Raw genomic sequence first — 17,116 nt, forward strand, 5'->3', positions numbered from 1 at the left:
TATTTAAAATAATGTGGCTTAAAAATATGAGAGTTTTGTCTAAAACCTATGCAATGCCTATTAGTAAACTGGTGCTTGGTGAAAATAAGTGTTTTGAGAGAGCAGGAGCCTATATTGTAAAATAACATGTCCTTTTAATCATAACACTTGTGTTTTTCTTTGTTAGATCATGTAATTATTGAACAATGCTCATTGGACAATCTTGGAATTCAGTAATAAAATATCTATAATTTGCTCCCTTAAAATTAATTTAAGAAAGTATGTAAAAGGGCATATACATTTTATAATGTCTAAACTAATTAAAAAAAAAGCATATGAAGACTAGATGGATTAAAATGTTCTAGACTGGAAACAAACATTTCTTTTTAGGAAAAGGTGGTTAACGTTTATAGTAACTTATTTAATAAACAAGAAAATCATGACTGATTTTAAAATGTATGTGACACCATGCAAGCTCTTACAACTTTGCATAAAGTGAGGTTATTAGAAGGCTCTTTTAGTTACATATATAGGTAATTAATGTTAAGAAATTGTAGCTGCCAATTCCTCTAATAATTTTAAAAATAAATCAAAGAAATTAAGTAAAAAATTGAGTTTCTTTGACAATGCTAGTCCATAGTAATATTTGCATCTGTTACAACCACCCACACTGGCACACTGCACAACAGGAAGAACAATAAAAAAGAAGAAGTACAAGAAACAAGAAATAGTACCAAATATATAAAAGAAAAACTAGCAATACTATGAATGACGCAGAAAAAAGGGGGGTGGAAATACAAAAAATTAACTAGGACTACAGCTTCTGCTTCCACTGAAGTCAGTCATCTGGATAATAGCAAATGAGGCAGGGGTAAAAAGTCAAGATATGTCAACAGAATCATATTTTAAAGTTGAACACTACAGAAGACATGGAAATTATAAGATAAAAAGAGGACTCGTACAAATCATGGCTTGAATGCCTAGAAACTTCAGCCGTTATACAGCTACCTTATCGACCAACGAACTTATAGATCGATAATGAGAAGATAATAGCGGGAAATTGATTAAAATTGCAGATTCCATTTACATTTGTAGGCAAAATATCTTTTTTCAGTGGTAAAATGTTACCCTACTCCGTTTTTTAAGCAATAAGAATTTTATTTATTACTTACAGGTAAAAGAGAAAAACGAGTATTTATAGCTGCCATTGTAGTCTGGGCACTAATGAACGCTTTGTTTTAAACTTTATGTAGTTACATCCACAGGAAATACTTAATTAAAAACAATTAATTTTTAGTAGTAAATATATTAATGCAATCTGTCACTACTGCCACTGTGTTAATCTAGCTGTCAAAGTCAAAAAATTATCTGGTGCGAAGATAGTCAGGGCACTTACCATGGTAGGAGGTGCGAAATTATTTCAATGGGTGCGAAGGTATTACTTTTAATTCATCTACAGTATTGTAAATTATACTAAACTCGGTTCGCTAATCCCAGTCCGAACTGTCTAGTGAATTTAGTAATTATTTTTTTGCGAAGTTAGTTACTTTTTGACAGACTAAAAGTGGCTGGAAATTACTGTACAACCAAGCACCCGTACTCATAGCCAATATTAATAGTAAACAAACTAAATAGTAAATAAAATAGAACTTTGCGAATTACCGACAATCAATATTTATTTATCTGCACCATATAATAAATAGTTATGTTAAATTATAACAACTAAATATATATTTTTAAAATATATACTACCCAAAATTTGATGGGTTTAGTATACACTTCGACTATTTAGAATAATTCTTCTTTTTTTAAAGAAAGAAGTCTGTAATAGCAGGATACTTGAGCTATTTATACTGAGAAGTAGGAATTGTTGTGTTGTAGGTTTCCGACAATGAATCTGTCAAAATTTGTCCGAGCTAAGCGAATGGAGTTTATCACCCAATCTTAAATTTAAATTTTTCTGTAATTCGTTGAGAGATAATTGTGATTTTCTCCAAAACCCTCACTGAATTTCGTATGTAATGAGTTTGGATTTTGGAGATTTTCAGTAGACGAAACTATGCTGCCTTATTGTATATTTTCCTAAATTGCGATTGACAGGATTACTTATACAAATTTTATAATATGGGATTATATTATAATACTGAAAATCAAGTCAAAATGTTATCAAGTTAATATTCAAAACATAAATTTCTGTAGGTTAGACAACTAGTTCTACAGTTCAGTTGTCAGACAATCTGCCATAATTATTGATAATAAAATTAATAAAAACTCCTATGCATTAGCATTGCAAGGTGTGACCTTGTCCTAGAGAGATATTTGCTTTGCTGTGACTTTAGTAGTTGTGTATAATCTAGTGTAAACACTTCAACAACAAATATTTGTCATTTGCCCTAATCAAAGATTACTTCCACGTCCACGTATTCGATGACTTGTATGATTTATTGATATCGTAAAAGTAACAAGATATACTTAGAGAAATTAAGAAAATGGCAAAAATAATCATATTTGGTTGCACTGGAATGACCGGCCTTTGTGCTGTAGAAGCTGCTGTAAAGAAAGGTACAATTTAGTTTTAAGTAGGTGACATGCAGAAATTTTAAAATATATTGCTGGTTCCCCAATTGGAATGGCATTGAAGCTCAATTAAACTTTATTAAGTAACAAATTCGTTAATAATGATTTCTATTTTTATCCAGTCAACCAGTTGCATAATGTATTTTAAATTTTAAAGTTTCATTAAATGTCGGGGAGTTACATATTGGAATTTCTCCCAATGACGAAGAGTATCACAACAAAGTATTGCATGATGTTCAATAAATGATTTCCATTTCCATTGGGTAAACATACTAATAATTTAATTCTAATATTTAAACACTTGTTGACTACTTTATTCTGGATATTGATTGCTATGATTTATATTAATACTCCAACAGGGTTAAGTTAAAAGATATGTGCCATAGATACTCTTTTGAACATTTTAGGTGTTAGATAAATATGGTTGTCACATATTTTCTCATTTCATTAGTTATTCTCTTAGGTGATGAAGTTATTCTTTCATTTATGGGGATATTGTCAATCAAGTACATCACCACCAGTAAGAAGATTCTAAGGTCTAAAATCAACCGCTTTTGGTCTCTGTCCACCCCACTTCTTCCCCTCCAATCATGAGCATGTCATGTGTCACCCTACATCTCTCCAAATTCACCTATATCACTATGAGGTATGAACCCATTGTGGTAATCCGTTGTTGGGTTGAATTTTAATGTTTAATTTCCCCTCTCCTTGATGCTGCAGCACATCTTGTCTTGTTCTCAGCTATCAGGTTCTTGTATCCAGGGCACTCATCTGTGTAGTGTGTTTTCACATTGTCTAACATTTGATGTAACTGGGTGACAAAATTTAATTTAGCCAATATTAACAAAGCTATTATATACTTACAAGAGCAGTTGAGATGTTGTAGATTGTAGTATGATACAAAAATCTATCCTCCTTGCTCCAGACTGCCTCTCTTTTTAGAGCAAATGACTAATATCCAACTATTTTTTCAACTTTTAGGACTAAATGTAAAGGCCTTCGTTCGGAATCCAGCAAGACTACCAGAGCATTTAAAAAACAGTGTTGAAGTTGTCACAGGCAATGTCCTGGACTACAAATCTGTATTGGATGGCATAAAAGATGTGTCTGGAGTAGTGGTAGCCTTGGGTACAAATAATGATTTGAGTGCTACCACTGACTTGAGCACAGGATTGCAAAATATTATTAAAGCCATGAAAGAACTGAATGTAGAAAAAATTTCAGTGTGTCTGTCAGCCTTTTTGTTCTATGAAGTTGGTAAAGTGCCACCAAGATTCAAGGATTTGAATGATGAGCATCAAAGAATGTATGATGTTCTAAAGGCATCAGGGCTAAAATATATTGCTGTTTTCCCACCACACATAGCAGGTAAGTTTAGATATAAACTTACAAGTATTTAATTCATAGTGCTTTATACTTGAATGATTAACTGTTTTATGCATTTTTCTGTCTTGAACAGTCAAATATAAGTTTATATCAACTAATAGATTAGTATAAATTTATAGTAAATAGTAACAGCAATGACTTATTTTTTAATTATTTTGTAGATGAACCCTTAGGGGAATATGTCACAAAACAAGATGCTGTTCCAGGAGCAAGAGTTATATCTAAACGCAGCTTAGGAGCATTTTTGGTAGATTCCCTTGATCAACCTGAACATTATGGAAAAACTGTGGGTATCAGTAATAAAACCCAGTAAAATAATGCTTTTTATTAAGGACCAAAGTAATAAATGACTGTATTTTAAAAATGTTATTAGTTTCTTGTGATTTTTTCTACAAAATAAATAAAGTTTATATGAACAAAATTGTATGGTAGCTTGTTGTTTATGGTATATTTTTAATGATTATATTTCTTAAATAAAATTATTATACTACTAATTTTTTATTTTATCTAATTCATTATAGTCTTTTTGAATTAAAACAGCATATCATCGGCTTACTGCCAAAACCAGCCAACTCACTTTTTCTTGTTTTTTTAGTTAAATATGCATTTAGACTTCTATTGAGTTAAATGTTAAACTGCTGTTATTTATGAAAACTTAATCAAATAAGATATTAAAAAAAAATCGTGTTCGAAATGTTTGTTGAGTTTTTCCAATCAATTTTAAATGGGGTCAATAATACCCCACTTGGGTTATTATACACACATTTTTCACCTGGTGACACGGGGTTAAAGAAATCAGAAATCTATCCGTGTCAGATAGAGTTGCCAGATGCGATTTTCTAAATCCCCCACTTAGAAACTGAAATTCCCCCAAATTTAAGCTCAAATTCCCCAAACTTAAAATTTTGTCGCATAATTACAATTTTTATAAATCTGAAAAGACTGTAGACTGGAACAGACTACTATAATTTTTTATACTATTTATACTAAAACAATGAATTAGAATAATTTTTCATACTAAAAAAATGAGAATAATTTTACTTCACAATTTATAAAAACTGATGTCCTCAGTGATGTCACTTATATTTAAAAATTAAAAAATTAGAAAATCGGACGCCATTGATTATGTGTAGAACTGGGACGATTAGGCTCTGAATACCATTTGCTCTTTTATTAACTCAATAGTTCCCAAATTTCTTAGCCTTCCGTTTTGGCTATATTCTGCATCCAACGTGACTTTAATCCACAGCCGATATATGGAAGTACATATATCTAAAACTTACATGACCACACAAAGGTGGTCTGTAGGACAAAATGATCTATATTTCAAAACTACCTATATTTTCAATATTCAAAACTGCCTATATTTTTGTAAAATATTTAGATAAGTACATTTTTTTGGATGCCTTAAAGGTACCTACTGAAAAAACCAGATATGTATATTATTTATTTATGTAGGAAATAGCCTTTTCTAGACAATTCTATCTACATTCGCAAATTTAATTAATGATGATCCCCTAAAATCCGCCACAATTTTTCCCCCATCCATTTTAGCTTATAAAAATTCCCCCAGATCCTTTGAATTTACCCCAAAAATTGTGGAAAATACGGTCAGACACAAGTTAGGTTATGTATTTATATTTAATTTACATATCTTCTTATCCTTAACAATTTACGGACGTATTTACAACAATCAATTCCTTGTGTGGGAGTTACTAAATATTGAAAAAAGAAAGACTTGTCTTAATTACGTTTTTTTATGATGGCTCCTTATATTTATTTAAAAAATTCCACTTAGATTTTTCTTGAATTTCTTACTAATTATGCAGCTCATAATACACGAAAATGTAAAAATGTGTTTAAACTTTATGACGACAATCTCAATTAAGGACTTCATTTAGAATACTAAAATTGTTTATTACTATGTTAAGATCAACAATAAATAATGTAATATACAGCCGAAAAGTGGGTTATTTTGTTTTGGTAAACTGAAGAAAAGCAACAACAGGAAGAACATACATTTATTGATTTAATTACATGATTTTGATCAACAAAATTATACTCTACAGAACTCTTTTAACATTAAAAAATGAGATAAATTTAATAAAATATTAACTCCCAATGCCTACATTTACAAAAATGCCATATGGCATATACTTTGTGATAGATTCATCAATTCTTACAACTGGTTTTAATTTCAGGTATATTCGACAATATTCAAAATCCCCCAAATATCTTTTTTCCTATTTTTTGTTTATTAAAAATATAACTGTCTGTATTAATTACATATAAATAATATAACGCATAAATAACTTCATTCACTTTTGCCTTTTGCTCTTTGGAGCTGTTGATTCTATTTCTTTATTTTTTGGCCTTCCTCTAGTTTTCGGTGCTCGTTTTTCTGTAGATTTAACGTCTTCTGAAGTTGCCGGTTTGGTTTCGGTGGATAATGTGGGTTCCTTACTTCTGGACGGTTTACTATCTCCACTTTCTGTACTCGATTTCTTCGTGTTCTTAGCGGCAGCGGTCCTAGTAGTTCTTCTTCTTTTTTCCGGACTCTTTTTATCTTCTTCAGCATCTTTTTGTACTTTATTATCTTTAGGTAAATAATCGTCATCTTTTGAAGAAGTTTTTGTACTGCTGACCTTTGTTTTCGTTCCTTTATTCGATGATTTCGTATCCGCTTTCGTTTCTGAACTTGGTGAAGGTACTTTTGGTCTTCTAGACCGCGACTTTGTTGTTGGTAATTCGAATTCTGAGTAACCTGGAACACCATAATGAATATTTAAATAGCCTCGAAGAGATGGCAGCAGTTTTGACAAAATTTCTCATTTTACACAATGGACAAACTACGTAGCGCCATCTAGTGTTAATGATATAAGCAACAGATATTTTTTCCTGAAAGACGATGTTCTTTTCAATTATTTTTGCGATTGCTACAAGTTCAGAGACATAATGGCGCTATGTAGATATAATGATAATATATTATACAGGTCGAAACATTGAAGACTTTAGGTAAAAGAAATGATATAAATACTTACGTAAAGTGTTACGGTTGTTGCCCGTTCTCAACTTCTTAGTTGGCACAATCAACGTATCATCTTTATTCTCTTCAACTTGCATGCTTCTTCTATGCAAGGTAACATTTACTTTGATATCTTCAAAAACCGGATCCATAATCGGTTTCCTTTTAATTCTAGAGCTTTTAGACTCTAGCAATGCAAAACTCTGGTCTACATCACTTAGCAGTCCTCTACTAATATTTGTTTTGTTAGATTCGTCTTGATTCCTTTCGTTCAGTGTTGAATTCAGTAATAATTCACCATGTATGCTAGAGATACGACTTTGGGTAATATTTTTTGATGAATTCTGGAAAAAGATAAACATATTTTCAAATAAGGTTGTTCAGCTATTAGTTAAAAATGTTATATCTCTTCAACTACGTCCTACATGAAATTTTTGGTATAAAATAAAATTTATAGGAAATATTTTTAAGTTTAAGTATTCAAAAATCAACAATTTACATTAAATATCATTGAAAAAACAATCATCCATTGACTCTTTTTATTTTAGAAATACCAATTAAACTTTCACTCCTGTTTACAGAGTTGCCATATGTATCTTTAATAATGTCATAAAAAATTTTGTACTAAAAACTTAAAATACTACCAATAAGCAATTATTTATTATATTTCTATTAACAAAATGCCAAAATAGCCATTATTAATAGAGACCGACCGATTAATCGGCTTCGGCATCAGCTTCGGCCACCTTCGGCCAAAATTCGGCTTCGGCCAAAACAAAGCCGAAGGTTTCGCCGAAGGTGGAATAATAAAATGCTCTGTCAGTATACTATACGATAGAAATGAAATAATCTCTGAACAATAAGCTTCGGCGAGTCTTTGATAATTTGAATAGTATTTACACCCTATTTTATACCTTTAACTAAAACGTTTTACAAACTTTCCGGTCAGGTAGTAGGTAGGAATAAATTTTAACAATAGGCCAAGATGTCTCAAAGATCATCATTTGAATATTTCTCACGTAGTAAAATTCTGATAATAATAATTTTATTGTACCTAGTTGTTAAAACTTACGATTACTGGTGTTTTGACTAGATACCTATAAATGGCAAAACATCGACCATCGACTATGAATGTTTCGACTTTAATGTTTTTTAATGTTATTTATTTTTATTATCGCATCTATTACCAAATAATGTATAAATGTTTGACTTTTTTATCTCATAATTTCATATTTTTGTTTATCACATATCAGGTAATAAAAATATAATGCACATTATTTAAATTATTAACATAATATAACAGGTATATTTTTAGTCACCTTCGGCTTCGGCTTCGGCCGAAGGTATCCTACAGGCCGAACTTCGGCATCGGCTTCGGCTTCGGCCAAAAAAATCACATTCGGTCGGTCTCTAATTATTAATTGTTTGTAGAGATATTTAGTCCATTGAAATGATTGTTCCCCGGCCGCCATCTCGGAAAAAAGGTGTACAACGGGTTTTTGCACTAGGTATAGCTCGTAAACTATCAATCCTAGAGAAAATTATTTCGGATGTTAGTTGTAGCAAATTAAATTGTCTACAGCTTTATACCTATTACTTTTTATCGTAAAATCGAAAATAAAAAAGTTATAAACAAAAATAGCTAAACATTTTGGAAAAGTTTCCTTTGGGCTTTATAACTTTTTCTGGTAATTTAACGATAAAATGACATCAGAGCCATATATAGAGAGTTTTCCATACAATAATTTTCACTACAAATTTGTTTAATTTCGTTAATTTCTTTTAATTTTACAGCGCTCCGAAGTTGACCGGGTTCTTGAATACTCTCCATTTTGGACTAAGGGGTACAAAGGGTTTTCGTGCTATATCTCGTAAACCAACAAGCCTACACAAAATTTTATCCGACATTTTAAGAAAATGATAAATTGATTTAAAATTACAATAATAAAAAATATATAATAGAAAACTAACTCTAATGAAATTAAACAAATTTGTAGTGAAAATTAATCTTTGAAAAACCCTCTATAATTATGATCTGACGTCATTTTATTGTAAAATGACCAGAAAAAACGTTAAAGGCCCAAAAGCAAATTTGTTAAAAATTTTTAGTTATTTTTGTTAATAACTTTTTTATTTTCCATTTTACGATAAAAAGTAATAGGAATAAAGTTGTAGACAATTTAATTTGCTACAAATAATGTCTGATAAAATTTTCTGTAGGGTTGCTAGTTTACGATATACAGCGCGAAAACCCTTTGCACCTCTTTTTCCAAGATGGCGGCCAGGGTCGCGAACCAAAAAAAGTTACGTCCCCTCAAAATACAACTTTTTTCAGTGGACTAATTTAAATGTAATAATAAAAATTCTTCATCAATATTCATTATTTTTGTTGATATTATTCTTTCATCGTGTACTATGGCAACACTGTATGAAAATGTCAAATGTCAAACTTGATGACGTACTTACCATATCGCTCACTCTCTTCTCTTCTTTAATCTTCTTTATACTTTGTGGCTTAGCAATAAACGACGTAATCTGGCTCAGAGTTTCCGGTCCATCTTCATTCTCCTTACTGTTCGCTATTTCTGTTTTCTTTTTCGTCGTTTGATAACCTCTATCGGACTGCCTTGGTGGCAAAGGTTTCTTAATAAACGCTTCAATTTGGCTCAAAGTTTCTATACTACTATTTAGAGACGTATTGCATTTAGCCTTGGTTGAAATCGTTTGTTTTTTTATAATGTCTGACGATACGTCTCGCGAACCCCCTATAAAAGCTTCGATTTGACTCAGCGATTCGATACAAGTAGCGTCATCGTCCGAATCGTCTTTATCGTTGGAATTTTTCGGTTCCAGTTCACATAAAATCGGATTTCCAGGTCTATCCCTTCGAATCAAACTATTTGGTTCGACGGTACCATAATTTTCCATTTCTAATTGCGATTCTGTGATATCTAAAGATAAAATTAAGAAGATAGATAAATCAACAATTATTGTAAAATGTATGTATTATGATTAAAATAAGACGAATGACGTTTTTATATTATTCAGCTTGGTGACGAGCAGTAGAAATAAGCGACTCCATGGCTTCCTTAAATTGTTTTCAAATGCTTCTATACTATTAACTTCCTATTTACGTATCATTTGCATAAATAAAGCATTCATTAAATTAATTTGCATTTAATTCAAGATTAAATTAGAATTATCAAACGTCAAAAAGAAATCACATTACATATATTATACAATAAAATTTTGACAGAAATTTTAATAACTTTGGTGGATGCGCCATGGTGGTATAGTATTGTTGGTTGCATAACTAATGGGATCAACAATACACATATGGGAAAAAAATCTAGATTTAGTAAAAATAATATATCTACCATTATTAATATCACTTTGCTTCATATACGCATCTCCAATTTTTGATCTAGATTTATTGGGTGTTGCTAGTTCTTCAATAGGTTGAGTTGCTTGTATATAGGGATCTTCATCCAGTTTTAGCGAAGTATCTAAAACATATTGTTATTACTGAATATTCTGCATAAAACAAACTGCATTATACATAACACACAAACAAGCATAGCATGTATTCACTACACTTGTTGTTATTTGGAAAATGTATCATTTCTGAAACTTAACATAATTGACAATGCGACATGGACACATCTTTATTAGCACATAAAAAATGTATCGCGGAACATAAGTCGCACTTAATGTAAGCGATGAAAGGTTATTTTGTCTTCTTTCCAAGACTGAGTGTCATAGCCCCTTTTCCCAAAACCCCAGAGACTTAAAGATTTTATTTTATGAACAAATCTTGCAATAATAACAAAAACAAACTCACAAAGAACAAAAATAGAAACTATCTCTCCAATAAAACTTAAAAATAAATTTAATATGTTATACTTACTTGCTGTTGTCTTAAAACTCTCATCTCCTGTACAAGATTTCGACTTTTCAGGTTTATCCTCTACGTCAAGTGTTTGTGTTGGTACAAGAAACATATCTTCACTGTCTGTGATGACATTTTTTGACCTTCGCTGTTTTCTAACATTAAAAGGTTGAACAAATACATCTTCATCAAGTTTTTGAGTAGGCTGAGAATACAAATCGCCTTCAGTTGGTTTTTTTCTATCAATGGGTTCACATAACGGCAACAATTGAGTGGGTTGTAGAAAGGTATCATCAATTTGTTGAGTGGGTTCTAAAAAAACATCCTCCTCTAGTTTTTGCGTTGGTTGGGAATATATCGCTTCTTTAGTAGGCTTTTTTCTATCTACAAGTTTGTTTGATGCCACTGGTTGAGTTGGTTGAAGAAAAACATCATCAATTTGTTGAGTTGGTTCTATATACAAATCTCCATCCAATTTTTGTGTTGCTTGAGAGTAGATATCTTCTTGAGTAGACTTTTTTTTATCAACAACCTTTTTTGATAACACTGGTTGAGTAGGTTGAAGAAAAACATCATCAATTTGTTGAGTTGGTTCTATATACAAATCTCCATCCAATTTTTGTGTTGCTTGAGAGTAGATATCTTCTTGAGTAGACTTTTTTTTATCAACAACCTTTTTTGATGACACTGGTTGAGTAGGTTGAAGAAAAACATCATCAATTTGTTGGGTTGGTTGTATATATACATCATCGTCTAGTTTTTGAATTGACTGGGAATATATATCTTGTTTTGTATGCTTTTTTCGTTCACTAAGTTCGTTTAATGGCAACAATTGAGTGAGTGCAAGAAAAACGTTATCAATTTTTTGTGTGGCCTCAATGTAGGCGTCTGAAGAGTCCAATTCCTTTTGATTCGTATCATTCATCATATTTTTATATGATTTTTGTGCACCATCTATATTTGCACAATCCTCAACACCCTGTGTATCCAAACTACTTATTTTTTCTTCTGATTGTGACTTTTTTGAATTGTCAAGGTCATCTAACTCTGGAAACTCCATAAGTTCTGTTAATCCCAACTTAAAGCTCTCCTCAGAAGACTGTAAATTGCTTGTCTGTGAAGATTTCAGTGGTTTGTAGTCTAATTCTTTTGCAAAGGCATCTTGAGTGGCTGGTATACAGTCAGAATCATCCAAATCATCAAAATCTTTGTTAGATTTGATCTGTGGGTTTGTGTCATCATGACTAGTATTCGCACTTAACCTTAGTGACACATTTGCTAAAAGCGCATCTTCACAGTCGGTATCTGAGTCTGAAATATCATCTCCCCCTTGTCCACCTTGCTCTAGAACTTTATCTGTATCTTTGCAATTAACTTCTAAATCTCCTTCTGGTGATTTATGTACAGAAATGTGTTCTTCCAATTCATTTTGACTATTTTTAGGGTTTAATAACTGTGACGTAGGCTGTAGATTATATTGTGAATCTGGGTTTTCAGTATTTGCAATTAAAAAGTCCATTGAATCATTATTTTCAAGATTATCTAAAAATGTTTCTTCTATAGAAAAGTCTTCTGCCTTACTACTATTTATGGAATTAGCAAAAGAATCATCATATTCCTTAAAATTATTTTGCATACCTGATGTTGAAGGCTCTTGACTGTCATGAATGGTTTTACTTACAAGTTTAGTCTTAATCTTATCAACAGGTATATCTTCTTGATCCTTTAAGTTACTTTCCTGTCTGCTGTTTATTAAATCTTCACTATCAGTTGGTGTTATAAGTGACACAGGATCATTTGTATTGTTGAATTTCTTAGAAATAGCCTCCATCTCCTCCTGAGTCAATATTTGTGTATTAGGATCTGATATACTATCAATTTCTTCATTCTTCTCATTATCAGGAAGTAGTTGTTCTATTGGATTTTCTTCAGGTTGTATAGATGGATTAAAAACTTGAGTGGCCACTTCATGAATATTTTCCTCCTCTTTATTGCTGTCCAAAACAAAATTGTATACTTGTGTTGGAAGATCATGAATGTCATCTACATTTTCTATAATTTCATTTTGAACCGGTTCACTTCGTTCATTCTTTGCCACCTCTTTACCTGGAATTTGAACCACATGATTTTCTTGATCTTTCGCCAATTGTTTTTCTTGATTATGAACTCCTTTTTTAAACTGGTGTTTCATAGGTTTTGGAATGGGTGGTGGATGAAATTCTATTTGGGTTGCTATTTCGTGAATGTTATTATCACTAATTGTTTGGTCATTATTTACACAGGTACTAGAAATGTCCGTTGGGTTGAATAGGACTTGTGTATTTGAAGAATAAAATGTTTGAGTCTGTGACAGTTGACTGGCCTCCAAAGCGTCATTTTGGGTTGGGTCTGTGACTAAAATCTATATAAATAATTATTTAATCATGATATAAGATACAAAAATAAGCTTTTGATTTCGTTGAACAATGGTTAAATTAAATTTCATTGAAAAACAAGACATCAAAAAATGTATACATATTCTGTAAAATTTTGTTTCTAGGAACTAGAGTTTTGATATTATTGGGAAATCAAACACAAAATTGATATTGAAATTATCTGCTATCATATTAACTGAAAGCATATTTTCAAAAAATTAATACTTACATTTGAAAAAATTGCATTGAGTTCACCAAATTTAATTTCAGCCTTGTTGGTTAACTTATACAACTGTAGAGGAATCATTTTTGAGTTGTGAATAAATGTACCATTAGAAGAATTCATGTCACTGATGTAGATCTGTGTTTCATCTATGGCCACAATAACAGCTTGATGTTGGCTTACAGTCTATAAAAAGAAATAAAAAAAGTTATAGAAACAAAACAAAAAAGATACTAATAAAATAGAGTTCAAGCTCTAATGTTTATAAGTATATTAGAGTAAGTTCTGAATATTTGACATAAAAGTATCAACTATTGGTAAAATGATTCACTCATGTGAATTAAATTTGTTTTCTCCACTGTTTAAAGTCTTATATTCCCGTTTATACGATTCTATCTTCTTACACACATAAAAATTTCATTTTGTTGCTTTTAACTTGGCTATTTATAATACTCCATATGTTTGTGTCTATAACATTACATTCTCCTAATTGCTTCAAGCTTTAAAATCCAATTCTTTTGAATACATGTGAAATATCAAATATTTACGCTAACCTGGAAAGTAATGAGGTCAATACTTAGTATATTCACGATAAATACTTACCAAATGTTTGATATTAACAACAGCTGCCTTGTTTCTGCCAATAGTATTTACTCCTTTAAATATGGGATATGGTTTGGACTCCACAACCAAACTTGCAACCTAAGATGATGTCGGTATTAGTAATTGACCAGATATTTGTAAACTGCCGTACTTACTTGGATCCCTTTTAAAAAAGGCGGTTTTGAAGTACTCTGTTGATCCATTATTTTTTTACCAAATAGTATTAGATGTAAATTTAAAATAAAGCACCCATTTCAAAATATAATATACCAAGAACCAATTAATATAACAAAGTGATTTCCAATTGTTTATATTTGCTTATATTTGTTTCTTTATCTATATTAATACATATATATGTACAATTTAAATCATTAATTCGCATCAACATAACCTCAAAAATTCAAATTTTTGACACCAAACTGTTTGGAAAGTCATAGACGGAGGCGTATCTTCATTATTTTTGATTTGTAATACACTTTGTTTAATATCTCATCTAGAACATCTGACATTGAATCATATATTTACAATTTCTGTGGAACAATTCCCATACATTTATTTAAAAAAAATACAATACTATTGACGGTTTTTAAATTAGTTCCTATTATTTATGCAACCAGTAATACACTACTGTAAAAAACGACCAGGGTTTCGATCATCGAGCAAAAAGACAAACAAGTCTTTTTGCTCGATGGTTTCGATATACAAAATTATGACCAGTGGGTATCTAGAAAAAGGATTTTGCGTCCAATAAAATTTAAACTCTCAAAATAATTGAAATATATTTCCAATAAATACCAAAATCCTTTTTAAATAATTAAAGACTGTTGTTAAATATCCCTCAGTCACCATAAATTTTTATGTGACTTTGAAGTCAACTAGAGGCACCTAAAACATTTCAGGACAATTCAGAAGCATTTCATGTCAAACTAAATTCACCCAGTTCTCTAAAACATTCCAAGCTGTTCGAAATCTTTCAGGACAGACCACAAATAATGTTTCATTTTCCACACCTAAAACATTGTATTTATGTTCATAGTCTGGTAACACGTGCTCAGGATATGTTTAACAGTATAATAACATCGGTTTTATTTCTGTCAATAGTATAATTTTTTAAATATAGATAATTATTAGGACGTTTTGGAAGGATAAATCAAAATGATAGTAGTAACACACGACTAGTTGCATAATTATCACACGACATTTTGATTTATCAAAATGTCGTGTGATAATTATGCAACCAGTAATATACCTAAAATACATGCATTACATGATACTAATCATGCCTAAAATAGGGACCAAAGTGACAGAAAATTATGACCAATGGGTATTTATAATAAAGAATTCAAATCCGCCAAAATTTAGACAGTCAAAATAATTTTTGTTCCTCGAGTATTCTTTTTAAATAATTAAACTTCTATGATTTTATTTATTTATAATTTGAAAATATTCAATATTGTTCTTGTTGTTTCATAACTCGAATTCGAACTTTGAAATTATACCTACTTTCTTATTGCGTTACTCCGTGGAAATTACTATAAATAATACATCTTGAAAGTAGTAAATAGGAAGTGAATATGTTGTCTTTATAAAATTTTAAATATATTTAAAACGCATCCAATCAAAGGTAAAATAGAGATGAATTTTGTAAAACTCTTCTAATGTTACATACACATTTTATTTATTAGGTAAATAATTCATTCTCGTCTATAATATAAAACCACAAAAATTTTAATTTGTTTTTGACATCCACTGTTTATATGCTCATAGGCGGTGGTGTGAATGGTATTATATGTATGTGATTTTTAATATTGTAAGTACTTTTAACCAGTAAACTTAATTGTTTAATATTTTATCGTATATTAAGAATACATACAATGTTACAGATTATTTTTAAATTAGTTCCTATTAATTATGTAGCTAGCAATACAATCCATAAAAAGTTTTGTGCGATAACTGTAAATAAAAATTATGACCGGTAGGTATGTAGAATAAAAGTTACACATCCATTAAAATTTAGAATGTCAAAGTAATTTATGCAACAATAATGTCATTATATTTTCTCGAGTTAAACGAAACGAAAAAAGTAAATAGACATGATTTGTTAAACCTCACTTTATGTTTAAATGAACTACCACAGTAGATCCTATAAAACATTTTTTATAAGAGTATAATGTAACTGTTTGTATGAGAAAATAAAACCGTTACTTCTACTATTTTGCTTATAAATTCATCATTTTTTCACACCTATTAGACCTTCCTAGGACTTTAAATAAACATTTCAAAACCAAAATTAGCCAAATCAATTCATTCTGGATTTATTATAAAAAAAGTTATAAAAACAAAATGAAGTTTGGTAAGTCGTATAAAACATTATGAATTTACAATTAAAAAAAATAAGGGTCATTCATCGAGATTTTTGGACCAACAAATATACTTTCATAAAATTTTATTGCAATCGGTTTAGTGGTTTTTGAACATTAGCTTGGACAAACATAGTCACACGAAATTTTTATATAATATAAAGATGCGTGTCAAGTTGGTTGCCCGTTTCATCAGTGGCTAACCGTGAATAAGGGGGCAAGTCAAGTTGTCTGAGTATTCACTGATAGGAATACTTTATAGACAGTGCAAAAAGGGATATGTCAACTCAACGTATCCACTTTTACACTAAATTTTATGTACTATTTTGTAATTACCACTTTTGGAACAATCAACCTAACACACAAATACAGCTACATTGACTCGGTCAACTTTTATCCACAATTAAAACGTACCTTTTTTTAACTCATATTTGGCTAATCCCGTTCCCACTAAAAATTGACTTGTCCCCTTTTTCATGCACAGCAGCAAGAGTGTAAAATAACTATACGCAAAAGAAATTGTGAAGGTAGTACCATTGTTGTAGTACTCTTATTTCATCTTCTTTCTTCTTTTATTTGCTTTCCGTTGGGGTTTTCAGCAAATTTGAAGTAATAAAACAGCAATTTTTGACAGTAATTTTTATTGACATTAAAACAGTA

At 30.6% G+C, this 17,116-nt stretch overlaps 3 protein-coding genes across 3 annotated transcripts in view; 1 reads left to right on the forward strand and 2 right to left on the reverse strand.

Annotated features, from left to right (window-relative positions):
- The window catches only part of Fak (protein tyrosine kinase 2 Fak), a 40,514-nt gene extending 39,186 nt beyond the window's left edge, over nucleotides 1-1,328 (reverse strand). Inside the window, exon 1 of the mRNA XM_072533934.1 lies at nucleotides 1,152-1,328. The gene's annotated coding sequence lies outside the window, so the exon portion shown is untranslated. The remainder of the gene's footprint in view (nucleotides 1-1,151) is intronic.
- A 909-nt stretch (nucleotides 1,329-2,237) lies between these two features.
- On the forward strand, nucleotides 2,238-4,436 carry LOC140444694 (flavin reductase (NADPH)). Its single transcript, XM_072536458.1, has 3 exons — nucleotides 2,238-2,541; nucleotides 3,538-3,924; nucleotides 4,104-4,436. The coding sequence occupies exons 1-3, from the start codon at nucleotides 2,469-2,471 to the stop codon at nucleotides 4,253-4,255; spliced, it is 612 nt and encodes a 203-aa protein (XP_072392559.1). The 5' UTR covers nucleotides 2,238-2,468; the 3' UTR covers nucleotides 4,256-4,436.
- Nucleotides 4,437-5,945: 1,509 nt separating this feature from the next.
- On the reverse strand, nucleotides 5,946-14,658 carry LOC140442967 (uncharacterized). Its single transcript, XM_072533937.1, has 8 exons — nucleotides 14,252-14,658; nucleotides 14,097-14,195; nucleotides 13,500-13,679; nucleotides 10,875-13,257; nucleotides 10,345-10,473; nucleotides 9,434-9,918; nucleotides 6,984-7,311; nucleotides 5,946-6,706 (listed from the first exon to the last, which is right to left on the reverse strand). The coding sequence occupies exons 1-8, from the start codon at nucleotides 14,297-14,299 to the stop codon at nucleotides 6,261-6,263; spliced, it is 4,098 nt and encodes a 1,365-aa protein (XP_072390038.1). The 5' UTR covers nucleotides 14,300-14,658; the 3' UTR covers nucleotides 5,946-6,260.
- Between the last annotated feature and the right edge of the window lie 2,458 nt (nucleotides 14,659-17,116).

Source organism: Diabrotica undecimpunctata, chromosome 6 (genome assembly GCF_040954645.1).
Source record: "Diabrotica undecimpunctata isolate CICGRU chromosome 6, icDiaUnde3, whole genome shotgun sequence".
In the NCBI taxonomy this organism is placed as follows: Eukaryota; Metazoa; Arthropoda; class Insecta; order Coleoptera; family Chrysomelidae; genus Diabrotica; species Diabrotica undecimpunctata.

Excerpts from the sequence above, each read along its gene's own strand:
- LOC140444694 (XM_072536458.1), top strand. The coding sequence starts at position 2,469 with ATGGCAAAAATAATCATATTTGGTTGCACTGGAATGACCGGCCTTTGT. Across the intron at positions 2,542-3,537 it reads AGAAGCTGCTGTAAAGAAAG|GACTAAATGTAAAGGCCTTC; the intron begins GTACAATTTAGT and ends TTCAACTTTTAG. Across the intron at positions 3,925-4,103 it reads TTTCCCACCACACATAGCAG|ATGAACCCTTAGGGGAATAT; the intron begins GTAAGTTTAGAT and ends ATTATTTTGTAG.
- LOC140442967 (XM_072533937.1), bottom strand. The coding sequence starts at position 14,299 with ATGGATCAACAGAGTACTTCAAAACCGCCTTTTTTAAAAGGGATCCAA. Across the intron at positions 13,258-13,499 it reads TCAATGCAATTTTTTCAAAT|ATTTTAGTCACAGACCCAAC; the intron begins GTAAGTATTAAT and ends TTATTTATATAG. Across the intron at positions 9,919-10,344 it reads GCAAAGTGATATTAATAATG|ATATCACAGAATCGCAATTA; the intron begins GTAGATATATTA and ends TTTTATCTTTAG.